The 15,990-nt window shown below is 45.2% G+C and overlaps 1 protein-coding gene across 1 annotated transcript; it reads right to left on the bottom strand.

The window, feature by feature from the left end:
• Positions 1–2,263: 2,263 nt before the first annotated feature.
• On the bottom strand, positions 2,264–15,284 carry ENC1 (ectodermal-neural cortex 1). The gene is made up of 3 exons (XM_003810469.4): positions 15,147–15,284; positions 9,539–11,353; positions 2,264–4,846 (listed from the first exon to the last, which is right to left on the bottom strand). The coding sequence occupies exon 2, from the start codon at positions 11,338–11,340 to the stop codon at positions 9,571–9,573; it is 1,770 nt and encodes a 589-aa protein (XP_003810517.1). The 5' UTR covers positions 11,341–11,353; positions 15,147–15,284; the 3' UTR covers positions 2,264–4,846; positions 9,539–9,570.
• Positions 15,285–15,990: the final 706 nt, after the last annotated feature.

The following is a 15,990-nucleotide window of genomic DNA, read 5'->3' as shown; positions in this document are numbered from 1 at the left end:
TGAGGATTAAATGAGATGACCGTAAAGCAGGTCCTTAGCACAATCTCAGCTCATCACTTAATGAATGGGGCTATAGTTTACAATGACTCTTTGATGATTCCCTGTAGTACAGGGGTCCTTAGCCCCTGGGCCATGGCCCAGTGCCCGTGGTCTGTTAGGAAGTGGGCGGCACAGCAGGAGGTGAGCCTTTGGCTAGTGAGCATTACTGCCTGAGCTGCGCCTCCTGTCAGATCAGCGGAGCCGGGGAAGAGGGGGCAGTAGATTCTCACAGGAGCTGGAACCCTATTGTGAACAGCAGATGTGAGGGATCTAGATTTTGTACTCCTTATGAAAATCTAGTGTAGGAATGTCCAATCTTTTGGTTTCCCTGGGCCACATTAGAAGAAGAATTGTCTTGGGCCACACATAAAAGACACTAATAATAGCTAATGAGCTAAAAAAAAATCACAAATAATTTAAGTTTATGAATTTGTGTTGGGCTGCATTCAAAGTCATCCTGGGCCACAGGTTGGACAAGATTGATCTGATGCCTGATGATCTGAGGTGAAACAGTTTTATCCCAAAAACATCCCTGCCGCCTCCAGGCCCAGTCCCCATCCATGGAAAAGCTGTCTTCCACAACACCAGTTCCTGGTGCCAAAAAGGCTGGGAACCATTGCTGTAGTAGATAAGCCTACCAACTGCAGAGAATAATCTGTGTATTTCCCCCTCCAACGTCTGCTCTCCCTTTGTTCCTTACTAATTAAATCACATTGCTGTGGGGTGGCAGTGTGCCAGATAAAAGTACTGCCCTCCCCAAGCTCTCTTATATCTTGGGAAGTTCACATGTCCCAGTTCTGGCCACTGAGAGGTAAGTGTAAGTCTCCCGGTGAGCCTTTTGGGTAAACTATTACTATTCAAAGTAAAAGGGAGAATGTCCTCTGGCCTGAGCCCTTTCCCCTTTGTCTGCCCCACTTTTGCTGCCTGGAAAGCAGATGAGATGCCATGAGATGCAGCTGCCATCCTGCAAGCATGAGGCCTGATGGCCTCATGGGGGTGCTGTCCCGGCCCTGGACTGCCGACCTCCAACCCGTTTGCCTACTGTGGCCAGATTTTTATTACCATAGCTACTGTTTGGTGTGATCTATCTAAATGAAATGAAATTTCCAAATGAATGAAAATTAAGAATTTGAAGTATCTTTTTAATCTGTCTACATGTTCCGACTGAGATGATAAAGAGAAACAACTCCAGAGAATGAAAGATCTGCTCACAATCATTTCTACAGGAACCATTCTCAACCCCTCTAGGGATTAACATCAAGACTTTTTCCTGAGTCTAAATCCCATCCGTCAACTCCTAACTAACCCGCCGTTCTTCCCTGTCATTTGGTGTCATCCATATGGTGTCATCAACAGGGTTTCCACGGGTCTTCAACATCATGCACTTGGAATCTGAAGGCTGACACTGGTCCCCAAAGGCTTGGCTCTAGACCAGCCTCACACAGCACAGAACCGAATGATCCTCCTGTCAAACCCAAGGCATCTGCTCTGGCATCTTGGTCAAAGTCCAAAGGCTGTAATTGCATTATGCCTACTTGTGAGCTCTCCTAGAGTTCCCAATTAGGTAATATTTATTTTCTACCCAGAAAAGGTTATGCCCAACCTTGCTCTGCACACTGAAACAATAAGGGTTCCAACCCAAGTGATAAAGGAGCATCTCAGTGTGACATGAAGCCATCATGAGGTAGGGGCAGGAGGCTTCAACTGGCCTTATGCAGAGCCAGCTAGGACAGCCATCAGCTTGGAACAAACTAAGTATCCCTGAGGGGTTAAACTTGTGCTTTTCTGTGGCAGTACAGAAATAATATGCATATATTTCCACTTTAAATGATTTCTAAAGCAGATGTCAGCAGATGAAAAGAGGATTGAACTCCAGCTCCTTCTCTAACAGCTTTCTGTCAAAATATAACCCACGTGAGGATTTCAAAAAACTAAATTCATTCCAATATAAAGTATGCTGTCTTAATATCGCATGGTGTGTGACTTGTTATATTCCCAGCTGTGAATAACCCATAAATGAGGAATTTTGTCTTGCTTAAAGAGATACTCTAATGGTCAGGAAGTTTTATTTAATATGCAAAATTACCTTTGTAAATATCACTAAATGGTGAAATAAAACACGTTCGGAATATCTGAAATGATCCTTCTTTGGATAAACGAGAAAAGGCACAAGTTTACAATGCCTCAAATTGTGTCTTATTCAAATAAAGACCCACACACATAATGAAGAGAAAATCTCTAATAATTTATTGACCTTCAGTTTCACATTGTGAAAAAAAAAAATAACAGTTTTACAAAACCTCAAAATGTAGTCATAGCAAACAAGTACATATGAACATGAACATTTTCCTTCAACTTATACAGAGTTTTGTACGTGAACCACATGGTCAATAGCCAAGAGAGGGACATTATGCAGCTCTAATCACTCTTATTCAAGACAGGTGTCAAGCCCAAAGAAAAGGGGCTACACAATTATACCAGAAGTGGAGGGCTGCCCTTTGTTATGTGTTTCTACAGCAACCAGCCCACAAAATAAGAAGAACCTTCTCTGTCTTATGCCAAGGTTTTTGTGTGTACTGTGCTGTGAATTGTATTTGCTTCAAAGTGTGGGACGTTTCACAGGGTGAGAATGGTCAAGTAGTGAGACCAAATGCCTGTATCGATTCAAAGAGTGGGAGTCCAGAAAGTTCCCTACAGGCTGGGGGCCCAACCCTTACCACAGCTCCCTTTGGCTCACACACAGTAATTAATAGAGGATTCAAGGACAGACCCCAACTTTGAAACAGCTGCAGAAAATTCATCCTGCTTTCAGAAGCCATGCAGTGACACATACATCTCTCTTGGCAGATTTGCATCATAAACTACAGAGCTGTAACTGCTACAATATAAACGACACTGACTATGCCCACTGGGGGACAATTAGACATTTGCATTGCTTAGAACACATCTAGGAACCAGGGACTGACTGCTGGAAAGTACTGTGATTCTTTTCTTCCAACAGCTCATTTATTTAGGCCCAACTACAGCCCACTCATTCATGGCATGGACGGACAAACACAATTAGTCTAAAGTACTAAGGTGGAGAGAAATGTTAAGGATTGATCTGTCATTAGACAATGCAAACACAGTCACAATGTAAAAGGTTGTTATCAGTCTTAACCCCTATTTTCTAAAATACAGCAATGTGAGAAACATGGACGAAAGCAGTTCGAGTTGCAAACTTTGGTCTTCCCCCGCACCTCAGGGGAAGCACCTATTTGAGACTAGCACTAATACCTACGACGGCACATGCTTAGTAAACAAGCACTCCAACTAGCAAAGAATGTATTCACAACTGATTTCCAACTCTACCGGAAAACTTCTCAATAGGGGCCACTGCCTACAATTCTTTGGTGGTTTGTGGCCAAATGTGTTACTTGTGCACCAAAGAGTTTTTTAAAAAGAGATTTGCCTAAGGGTGAGCACTGAAGTATACATTGTGCCAATGTAATTATTGTCTCGGAGACCTTCTAGAACTTGCTAAATCATATAGCAAGAAGAGAATGAGTTCAGGCCCAGTAAATCTGGTGAGTTAATTTACATCTGTGATACTGCCGTTTTTCCCATTAAATGTGGTTATGGCAAAGCATTCTTAGGGTAATAAATAAATAAATAAACTTTGGACAATGCCTTTACTTGTGCCCTATATACAGAACTATTCCATAGAATTTTCCAGGATTTCAAGATACTACACAAAGAAAAAAACTGTAAAGCAGTTTGGTCCTTTCCAAATTTCAGCAGCTGAGACTGAATTAGGTAAATCAGATGGGAGTGGGGAGAAGGGCAGAAAGCAGCCTCCCCTTACCCCATCAGCACAACCAAACCCCATGAAATCCCATTAAAAGTTGGTGAGTCTGAGAAAAGTGATCTCCACGGTTTCTCTACCTCTAGGACGTCATTTAAATTTCCATTTTGTCATCCTTCCCTGTCTTGACATTTTAAAAATCCACCCCTCCCCCAACCCACCCTCCAGTTATGCTCCAAATTGTAACTCAAAAATTTTCATGTTTGTGCAGCAAAGCACATCTCAACAGCCACAAAATGTGCAAAACGTACAACCATTCACACACGTCCATACATGTGAAGACAGCTGTAGGCATTGTTTCAGCATGCAGGCATCGAACAATAAATAGCTAAATCTATAACAAACTTCTTAACAGCCAAGGGAAAGTTTAAAGTCACTTATAAATAGAAAAGAACATCTACCAAATGGCTACCAACAAAGTCCCCATTGTTCAGAAACGTTCCTGGGGAGCAGACCCCTTAGAGATTAACGGAGAGTCCAGTGGTCTTCATTCTTCAGCCAGCCCAGCCAGCTTCCCTCTTGGACCCACAGTTGGGCTTTGAATCTCCAGCAGCAGCTGGTGTGGAGGCTTCAAGCTCTCTCCTCAGAGAGAGGTGACAACCATTTCAAATTTTACACATAAATGGTGGGGCCCATGGAAATCAAATGCTGAATATGGTACAGCAAGGGAAAAGGTCCAGCTTTTCTCTCCCTTTGAGGGGCTGATTAACATTGACATTAATCCACAATTACAAGACAAGGACTAGATCACAGGTTTGTTCATTCATATTTAAACCATGTGCTACTTGCACCAAAAATCCCACCCCCCTCCCTCGCCCCTTTCCTTCATGTCCAGTTAGAGCATTTACAAGGTGCAGCAGATTTTATTCGAGTCTTGCAACTTCTTTTCCTTTTTTTCTCTTCATTAGACTTGGCCTCTCCGAAGTAGAAATCTCATATTATCTCATCGAGTGATGGCGTGAGCTGAAATAGAAGGAAAAGAAAAACAAAACAAAACAAAAAAGCATGAAGGATTTGTGTGATGCCATAGTTTTAAGATTTTTCTTATTAGCCACAAAATTTTTTTTAAAATTAAACTTGGTATGGAGCTGGACAATATTGCTTCCAAAGGTCTTACATGTTCAGTAGGAACTGTGCAAAGATATTTAAAGTACTTGCCTTAAATGCACACACGTGTGCACGTACACATCCATGCAGATGGCTGGCCTGACAAAAACAGTGGTGTCTAAAGAAGGACCTTCACTTCTTTCCTAAGCATACACACATTCAAATCCAAACCTATATGTCTAGATGCTATTAGGAGTTGCCATCTTCTGCTTCCAACATTCATAAAATTTCTTTCTGTGGTTAAACAGAGCGACTGTAAAGTGATCACTAAGGGGTGAAAAGAAGGGAGATTCCTGTGCAAACCCTCCTTGGCCCATGTACCATGAAAGATTCCAAATTAACTTTACCATCTAGGAGGCAGACATACTAATCCTCTTATTTAAATGCATCTCTGTTATCCATTATGGCAGAAATCAGTCTCACTTCCTTTCACATGACAATGTATCAGGCCTCAACAGCCCAAGGTTGGAGTTTATTCTCAAAGTTCGTCAGTCCACACGTAGGTGCCAGCAGCTACAGCATGCCAGTGCTACAGAATCTACGTACATCAAGTGCGAATATCAATTCAAAGTGCCGTAACCACAAAGTCTGCACATTTCATAGAGCTTGCATTTCCTCACACTGCTTACTCTTCCCATTTATTTATTTCTCATTTCATCTGGGGAAATTGTGCAGAGGGCTTTCGTATCCCTATTGCTGTAAGTCTAAGTACAGACAAAGGGAATTCTGGAGGAGCCACTCATGACTTGCACTGAATTCTTTGCTTTTGTGTGTTCAGAAGCCTGATTCATTTCATGAGTTGTTTCTTTTGGCTGTTTCCTAACAGTGATTCAAGCTTTCAAGGCATTCCTTAGACTACGGTGTCATTGCCCCACCTCCACCTCCTTGTAACCTATATGTCAACATTAGGCCAAAAGAATGTATCTTATAATAATATAAAATTTCAAGACAATGCATATTCAAACAGGAAAAAAGGAATACACACACCCTCCCCCCAAAAAATTGCATATTCAAACAGGAACAATAATAATAAAAAAAAAAAAAGGACACACAACAACAACAACAACAAAATCTAGAGAAGAAACAAAGCAAATCAAAGCCTAAGTTAGGTTGAGGCCACACGGCACCATGAAAACAGAGGATAATCAAAGTAATTTCCTTTCTGCCCTTCCCACCCACTGACAGAGCAGCAGGAGGCAGATAAAACCTCCTAGGTGGATGAGCTTCAAGACCTAGGGAAACTTTCTGTTAAACACTGTATTAATTCAGTTAGCACCTACATTTGGAGGGCAGAGGAATTTGCAGTTTGGGACTGAGACCTACCTATCCAGCACTTTAAGGCACTCCAACCCCCTCTTCAATGTTTTAGCACTATCTTGTGTAGTAAAATTTAGAAATTTTAACCAACATTCTCCCTGTTGGAAATTCAAAGAGTGGCTTTGATCAGGCGCTTACGCTGCCCTTTAAAAGCAGCAAACTTGGCCCTGTCAAATTTAGTTTTCATGTGCTTGACTCTCTCACTGGTAGCGCCAAGGGTGAAGAGGATGTTATTTCACATATAACTTAACACTTTACTTGCTCTGTTTCCCAGCGACCGGAAGGGTATGATTCAGTTCAAACACCCAGGGTAGGGTGAAGTCAAGTGTTTGCCAACATGTTCACTCTGGGCTGAAAAAGGAGGAACCAAAAATGAAGTCTAAAGATAACAAGCAGATAATAGTCAAAGAAACCTCATTTTCCTACCATACAGAAAGCTAATTCCACTGCCACTATCTCACAGTAAGTTACTACATGTCAAGCACTGGGCTAGGTATTTTCGCCTCTTTTAACTCCCCTATCAATTGACCCAAGTCTGAGTTGGGACAGATCACAGGGGATTATAGATCAAACCACTCATTTGACAGAGAAGCAACCTAAAACTCAGGAAGGTCTAGAACTTAAAACTAGGGCCAGAATACACATGTGGCTTCTCTCCTCTTTCTGCCTCAATTTCCTTACCTTGTTCCAAGGATTCCAGCCAGCCTGCCCATTGTCATTTTTTATGTACCACCACCCTGGTAGCAATTTTTATGGCTCTTCTGTGCAAATATAGTCAGTTCTGGACTAACACCCAACTAAGTGTGCTGTTAATTGATGCTTTCGCCTAGGAGGTTCTTTAAACCTGCTTTAGAGGTGAGTCATGCATTCATATCTCAAATGAAATAACCACTTTCAGAGCATTTGTTTATTCAAGATTACTGAGATGCCAGCAAGGCTACAAAAAACCAGTTTGGTGTGAGACACTATTAGCCCAGTTGCTCCCCAGAGGAGGTGTCTGATTGTTCCTGCTGTTTTGAAGGAGTTTCATTCCAGGAAAGCATGACATAACTCAGAACTCTGATAACTGTACGAAGGCTGGAAGAGATAACTGAAGAAGTAAAAAAAATAGCAAGCTGGAGGCCAAGTGCGGTGGCTCACGCCTGTAATCCCAGCACTTTGGGAGGCTGAGGTGGGTGGATCACTTGAGGTCAGGAGTTCAAGACCAGCTTTACCAACATGGTGAAACCCCATCTCTACTAAAAATACAAAAAAGCCGGACGTGGTGGCGGGCACTGTAATCCCAGCTACTGGGAAGGCTGAGGCAGGAGAATCGCTTGAACCCAGGAGGCGGAGGTTGCAGCGAGCTGAGATAGCGCCATTGCACCCCAGCCTGGGAAATAGAATAAGACTGTGTCTCAAAAAGAAAATAAAGTAGCAAGCTGAAATGTGAGAGTGAGGCCAAGTTTAATGATGTTTCTAAATGAGCTGTAAGGGACGGGGAAAGAAAAGACCAATGAGATGAAACCCCTCTGTGCTTAGCTTGCCACTAGGCCTAGATCTCCTTTTCTCCCTTTGAACTCCCCTTCAAAGGTGTGAAACATACTAGGGAAAACAGAGCCAAAAGTTCCCAAGTAAATGAGTTTGTTTTCATTGTAGTTCCTCCAAAGCAGTTACTTTCTTCTCTTATTATTAGTAATAAGCCCATGAATCACCAAAACAAGTCAACACATCCTGTGTGCGCTGGGCTATACTTACACATGCCTAAGCGATTCCTGGGGCCAATCCTAAGAATGCTTAGCAGCAAAGCAGCCATGAGCTTTGCGAACTCTGAACTGTGTAGGCCTATTAATTATTTGAGCCAAGAGTATTCTATACTCTTAAATACACAGACAACTATTATGTACTCAGATATATGACGCAGAAACACAACTTTTGTTAGCCTTGACAATAGGGTCGGCCTGACTGATTAACTCTGAAAGGCCATAGTTTGGGAAGTTTAGGTGGCTCCGTGTTATCTGCACAAATTTCTGCTATGTACATGCAACCTTTTACAAAGACAGATATAGATTTATCTTTAAAGGCAATAAACGCCTTAAAGGGGGCTACTTTTTAAGTAAAACATTTAAAATAAGCTAATAATTTTGGAGAGAATAAACTAGGAATGAATTTGAGCAATACATTTTTAAACCCTAATCATTCTACAAAGGGTCTGAGGAAGCAAAATTTGAATATAAATGAAGTATCACCTGGGATGACATTGGCGTCATGGATGTGAAGCTCAAGTTTATTCGGTGGCAGTGCAACACGTGCTCCAGTGCTGATGCCCTAGAGCCAGACCCCCTGCATTGACTTCCCAACCAGCTCCACCTCTTACTAAGCTCTGCTAACTCGGGCAGCTTAGCCTCCATAATGCATGAAGCTTTTTTCATCTATAAAATGAAGCTAGTAATAATTCCCCATGGGGTTGTTGTGAGGATAGAATGAGATGATCCGTGGGAAACACGTGGCACCACTGCAAGCACACAGTGAGGGCTTAATAAACATTAGCTGGCATACTTAACAGAGGTCAGGGGTTCTCAACCTGGTTGTTCACTGGAATCATCCAGAAACTTTCTAAAAATACTGATGCTTGGACCCCACCCCAGACCAAATGAAACTAAGTCTCTGGGATGGGCAGTTTTTAAAAAAGCTCTTCAGGGCCGGGTGCGGTGGCTCATGCCTGTAATCCCAGCACTTTGTGAGGCCAAGGCGGGCAGATCATGAGGTCAGGAGATCAAGACCATCCTGGCCAACATGGTGAAACCCCGCCTCTACTAAAAATACAAAAAATTAGCTGGGCCTGGTGGCAGGCGCCTGTATCCCAGCTACTCGGGAGGCTGAGGCAGGAGAATGGTGTGAACCTGGGAGGCGGAGCTTGCAGTGAGCCAAGATCACGCCACTGCACTCTAGCCTGGGTGACAGAGCAAGACTCTGTCTCAAATAATAATAATAATAATCAAATAAATAAAAAGCTCTTCAGGAGATTCTGAGGCTCAGTAAAAGCTGAGAACCACTGTCTAATGCCATGGTGGGGGCTGAGGCTGTGGTCAACACAAGTGGGTAAGTTCTAGGGGCACCAGCTCTCTTATTTTTACAGCTTCGGTAGTACTTCTGCAGTACAGTCTCTGTGGATCAGATCTCACCCCATGTACTGAACTTACACAATAGCCTAATTATATGCATACTTACATCTATAGCTAAACTTCTTACCTCATGCTCACTCTCTTTAGAATGTACTGCATTTAAGAAGGCAGATGTTTCCAGGTGCTGACAAATGCAGTAGGAATCAGCGAGTATGGGACAGTGGTGATGCTGTTCCACACGTCTAATGTTGGATCGTAGCAGTCCAAAGTCTTGCATCGCTGAATGCCAAAGTATCCTCCAACCACGTAGAGTTTGTTTCCGGAGGCCACAGCATGGCAGCTCATGCGCTTTGCTGTCACATCTCCCACCTTGGTCCACTGGTAAGTCTCACTGTTGAATTTATAAGCAGAGCAGGCAGAGAATTCTGTATCACCCCCCATAATAAAAATCTGGTTCCCCAGCACAGCTGCTGCTGTGTAACGCCAGGGCTGGGGACAGGTGGCCGGTACAGTCCACCTGTTTTCACACTGATCGTAACACTGAACTTTGGGGAGCTTGTCATGACTGACACTGGTACCTCCGAAAGCAAACAACTTGAGTTTGGCACTCACTACTGCGGCGTTGCTAACGCCTTCTCGGAGTGGGGCCACCATGGTCCATTTGTTGGTTGTGGGGTCATAATGTTCTACCTGCTTTAGAGAGACTGAGGGGGAGGCCGGGAGGCAGCCAGTTGCGGCCGTGTGCCCCCCAACCACATACAGGCAGTGCTTCAGTTCAGCAGAGCCATGGCCAAACCTGGCCACCAGCATGGGGGCAGCCTTGGACCACTCCTCGTGCAGGGTATCATAAACCCAGACATCTTTCGAGACCCCATTTTCAGACCCCCGCCCCCCAGTAATGTATACTTTGCAGCCAATCGCACATGCACTAAACTCTTTTCTTGGGCTGGGAATGTCAGCCTTGGGAATGATTTCTTTGGCCTTCTGGTCTACCAGATACAACTTGTCACACATGAAAGTCTGTCCTCCCAGAAGGAAGAGGGCATGGCCGGTTTTCCGAGGTCGGGCACAGAGGCTGGTTACCACACCGTCATTCTGCAGGATTTTCAGTTTGCACCTGATGGCCTCTTCCACAATTTCCTTACTCTTTCTCTGCTTGGTGATGAGTTCCTCCATGGCCACATTCTCCATGAGATAGATGGCTGGCAGAAGTGCCAGCCTTACTGTCTGCAACAGTTCTGGGAGGTAGCAATAGCGCTTCTTCAGGTCATAGCTGATCCAGTTAATTGCAGACTCGTACACAAGCCTTTCATCTTCTGTCTCCAGCTCTTCACTGGACAAGAGTTGCACTACCATGTCCTGGGGCAGCTGGAGGAAATCTTCATTCTTCCTGATGGTTTGGAAGTTGCTGAGACACATTCTCCAAGATAGTTCATACAGCTTGGTGCACTGGTGTGCGTCAGACAGTAGCAGCATGCCCAGGCAGTTGGTGGGATGCAGGTTCTTTTCCAGGAACTCTGCACATGCATCCCGGATGTCTTGAAACTCCAGCATGTCACCAGCTTCCAGGAGCGATTCTGCATTTTCTTCATTGATGATGACCCGGGAGGAGTACGCATAGTCAAGCAGCAGCTCCAAGACTTCTGGGTGGATGGAATTGTCAAAGTTGACCTCACTGTCCTGGCTCTCTTTCAGGCCACCACTGAACATGGCCTCAAAGTAGCGACTGCATGCAGCCAGCACTGCCCGGTGGCAAGGGAAGGTCCTATTTCCGGCATGGAGAAGGACGTCAGTGAAGAGACGCTGCTGGCGTAAAAGATTCAGGTGAGTGAGGACGCTGTCAGCGTAGGAGGACTTGTGAAACAGATAGATGTTAATGGAGCCGCTGCTGGCCCTGGACTTGCGGTTCTCATGCACACTGACTGACATTTTGTTTCCACTCCTAAAAATAATAATAATAATAATAAATTGAAAATGATGCTCCTGATGTTCAGAACAGCAGAACGAAAGCAACAATGGTTTTGCGCAAAAAACAGAACACTTTGTTGTTGACCATGCCACCTACTATTCTAGAATAGTGTATGGCCATTCCAGGACAAAGCCAGAGACAACTACCCGGAAGGAAGGATATTCACTGCTAATACTGTTGAGCTATTTGAACTCTGCACTGTTTAAAAAAAAAAAAAATCACTGCATAAAAAGCAGGTTCATCTTGGAAAACCTGATTGCCAACTTTCAGGCCATTGAAGTCTTTTAGAATATAAGTGAGCAAAAGCCAAGAGGAGTGAGTCTCATTCCCACAGCTCCCTGTCCTAGTCCAGCTCATTCACTGCGGGCCACTTAAAATGCCAGGTCTCCTGCTCTCATAATGCCAGGATGGGCACTGGCTTTCATGCCCCATGCAACATAAAGCCATGCGTAAAACAAACACCTAATAATTAATTCCATTAAGAATTCCTTTGGTAAGATCCAATCTCCCAGCACATACAGTAAATGGGAAATGTAAGGCCAACTTCTGCAATGATCAGACCTTTATTTAAATGTTACAGATAATGTCTTTCATTTTATATATATTTTTGAGACCAAGTCTCGCTCTGTCACCCTGGCTTGAGTGCAGTGGTGCAATCACAGTTCACTGCAGCCTCGAACTCCTGGACTTAAGTGATCCTCCTGCCTTGGCCTTCCGAGTAGCTGGCACTAAAGGTGTGCACCATCAAACCCAGATAATTTTTTGTATTTTTTGTAGAGACTGGGTCTCAAACTCCTGGCCTCACCTGATCCTCCCACCTCGGCATCCCAACTTAAAGATTAATGTCTAACCAGACAGCTCTACCACTGAAGAGTCCTAAAAGCACCCCAATTTCAACATTAACCATATATTGATCAGCAAGCCTTTAGTCAAAGCACGGAATAAATTCTGGCCATAATCACCAACTACCTGTCTTGCTCGGGACAGCTTCCAATGTGAGGATTTGGCACATAAAAAGAAGAATATTTTGAGTAGCATACTTATGACTGCTGTTTTCTGTTCTTCCTGCTTTATATCAATTCTTGGAAAACCAGCTGCAAGAACAAAAGATCCACCCGTCTTTTGATTAAATAGTGCATCACTAGGACTGTTTCTGTTTACCTGCAAATGCTGACACCTGCATAGAAGGAGTTCAAAATGCAAACACTGCTTTATTTAAATCAAAAAATACGTGTGTGTGTGTGTGTGTGTGTGTGTGTGTGTGTGTGTATTTTGCCAGCTGTTGTTAATTTAGGGCCACCCCAGAATGTATTTGCTGACTACAGTGCTTTCCTTGGTATCTACATTGAAATTATAGTAGAATCTAATGCTATCTTTTGGGTTTCTTCAGTAAGAAAACAGTAGGGTAGAGACATAGGAAATGCTTGTCACCCATCTTCAAAAACTGAATCACATGCCTTCATCCTTTTCTTTTACACCACCCCTCTGTTACTTCAAAGGAATGAAGTCCTCAAAAACCTGCCTGTCCAAGGATTCCTAAGGAAGCTGTTTATCCCCAGAGGGTAAACTGTGTGGCTGGTTGCAGTATCTGTTCCAGACACATAACAGCCAGTCCCGAAAGCACAGCTGAAACTCTGTTTCCTTTAACCATTCAGATATTTTTAAATATATATTCTAAGAATTATTAATAAATGCAAATGAATGATTTGCCACAGATTCATGGGCTAAAATACTAATCTGCACCTCCCCAACCAGATGTGAGCCCCACTGTAAGACTGCACAGAAAACCACAAAGGCAGGGGCATGACACATATATCTCATACCATTAGGTGATGCAACTAGTTTTCTTTCCTTTTTGGAATGTAATTTTTTATGATGAGTAAACATGGCTCAGTGGAAGAAAGGAAGCAACAAAGTCCTAGAGCTCCAGTGTTAGGAAGACTTTACAAAGCACCCAGCAATTTCCACAGTGACTTGAGATATAAAAAATGGTGAGTAGCCAGCCTCACTCCCACCTCAAGCTAAGCATCTACTGTCTACTCCATTCTAACCAATGCCCAGTGTTTTGGAGAATGACCATATGAACCTATGGGAATGCATCAGGTTTCCAAAGGGTTAAAACATTCATTAGCATTCTCAATGCTCCACCACTGTAGTTGTTATTTTAATTAGTACATTCAATCTGGAGTATTTGGAGGAAGACTTTAAACCTAAACCTCAATAGACTGTCTACTTACTCTTGTGAAGCTGCCGCCTCTCTCAGAGCAAATGCTGCCCTGAGTGAAGGAAGAATGAGGCTCCCTGAAACTAGGTGCACAGGCACCAAAATGCTTACACATTGAGCTGGAATCATGCTAGGCCCAGAACACATTTCCTTGAACATTAAATTCAGGATGGTGCAAAACAACATTCACAACCAGACTTACACCTAAGAAAACAATTTGTTTAGAAGACCTTAGGATATAGGATCTACATCTCTCTGCATCCTGTGTTTATGCTCCTGTATGTTCCAGGTTGGCCCAACAAGCCAGAAGGAAGAGCCTAGCCTGTCATCTTGGATACCATCCAGATGGAAAAGCACGTCACAGTCAAAATCACAATCAACATTCTTGCAACAATGTTTGATTAAAATAAAAAGTAAACTTGGAAACCCAAGAGGAAATACTTGCTTTCTGGTTTAAAACTGTGCAAACCTCAAAATATCAGCAAAAACCATGTATACAAGTCACTGAACACACCTTCAACATAAAATGAATCATCTTTCGAGCATTTTTAAGCCCCCAGAGAAATCACATTTGCATACCAAGTAAGTGGCCAAGAAAATGCACACATGTACTTAACCTACGTCTGCAAAGAAGACAGAGAAAGGGCTGCTATTACTGTGAACATCAAAAGGGCTTCAGTTACAGTAACTTCAGTTCACTTCATGCTCCTAATTCAGGCTCTCTGCCTCCAATGCTTAGCGTCCCGCACCCTTCTCCAGGTTTTGAACCTGATCTCAATCCAATCAAAAGAGAAACTAGGCAGACTTTTTTCTGGGCATTTACATTACCGGTAACAATAGAACATTATAAAGATCTTAACAAAAGTAGCTTCTTGCCAGAGTCTTTTTATTAACACTTGCAACGCTATTTAACAAGCTGGCCATGCCTGTGTGAAACCAAACCGCATGTGAATAAATTCAGTGTTTCATCTCCCCGCCCACCAATTCCTATCCTTTGTAACTAATAATGTTAACACGACAGATCAAGAAACTAGTTTTTCAGAAAGCAGTTTTCATTCATTCTCTATAGACATTTCCGCCGCAGTGAACATGCCCGCACTCAGGTGTCTGTGCATGGCCCCAACTTTCCTCCAAGCCGGGGAGGATGCAACGTGGGCCAACGATCCCGCGCGCTCGGCCCTGGAGGCTGCGGGGAGCGACGCAGCGCGACATTCACCCCCAGGAAAGCGCTGCTTTCCGCAGAGGAGAGAGGCTGACTGTATCCTTAGCTCGGCTCCTCGCTTCCCCAGCGGCTCGCCCCGGACATTGCACCGCGGAGGGGAGGCCGGTCGACCTCTCCGGCGATGCCCGGCTTCTGCCTGCTGTGGGAGGGCAGCGGCGGGCACCGTGATCTCCGCACCGAGAAGAGCTCCCCTTGCCCTCTAGTCGAAGCTCCCGAGTGCCCGGAGCACGCTCACCCCTCGCGAACACACCCCTGCAGCCGAAGCAGCCCCTGAAGCCCGCAGCGCCTGCAACAGGTCCGGGGCAGTGGGGGAAACTTACAGCAGTGGCGACTGGCCGCAACGCACAACTGAGTTCTAGCGACGGTCACGGGCAAGGAGGCGACGAACCGGTCGTCTCAGCCCAGGGAAGCGGTGGCGAATGCCCCGGAGAAAGGAGGGCCAGCCGGGGAGAGGACTGCGCCCCGAACGATGGCTCGCGGACCGGCTACCGCTGGCGTTCGCCTCCGTCTCTCGTCCCCACGCCGCGGACCCGGTGTCCAGGACCCGCAGAGCGTCTCCCGGAGCGCGTCACGGTAGGGCAGAGCAAGCCTGCCACTGCAGGCGCCGCGGAAGGAGGCGGGCTGTGCGCTCGGGGGAGGGAGCTAGAAAGCGCCTTGTGCGCCGGCGGCCGCCAGGCGTCTGGACCGGGTCTCCGCAGCGCCACCGCCGCACCGCCTCCTCTCCGGCTGCCAGAGCAGTCTGCGCCCCGCCGCCTTGCGCCCCGCTATAAGTGGCGCGGCGGGGAGGGGAGGGGGCGCGTATGCAAAGAGACCGACACCGGGGGAGGGAGGAAGCGCATTAGCGCGGCCCGTGGTGTAGGAGGAGGAAGAGGAGGAGAAGGAGTGGGAGGAGGAGAGGAGCTAGAGAAGAGCGTGTCGGGGGAGTTAATCGGGAGAGGAAGCGGGAGAGGGGGGCTGCGGGGAGTGCAGAGAGACAAAGCGGACGCACTGTCTCAGCCGCTGGCAGCTGCAACCCCGGGAACCGAGAATAAAATAAGTTTTCCCGGGTTCGAGTGTCTGCGCCTCTTTGGGCCAGCCTGGTTAATGGACAGCCCCGGATCTGAGGGACCCACCTTAGGGGAGCGCAGCCCGGGGCTGTGTGCTTGGTGATGCCAGAGCCCGCGA

This window comes from Pan paniscus, chromosome 4, assembly GCF_029289425.2.
Source record: "Pan paniscus chromosome 4, NHGRI_mPanPan1-v2.0_pri, whole genome shotgun sequence".
NCBI classification, from domain to species: domain Eukaryota; kingdom Metazoa; phylum Chordata; class Mammalia; order Primates; family Hominidae; genus Pan; species Pan paniscus.
This window is presented reverse-complemented; position numbering and strand designations above follow the sequence as displayed.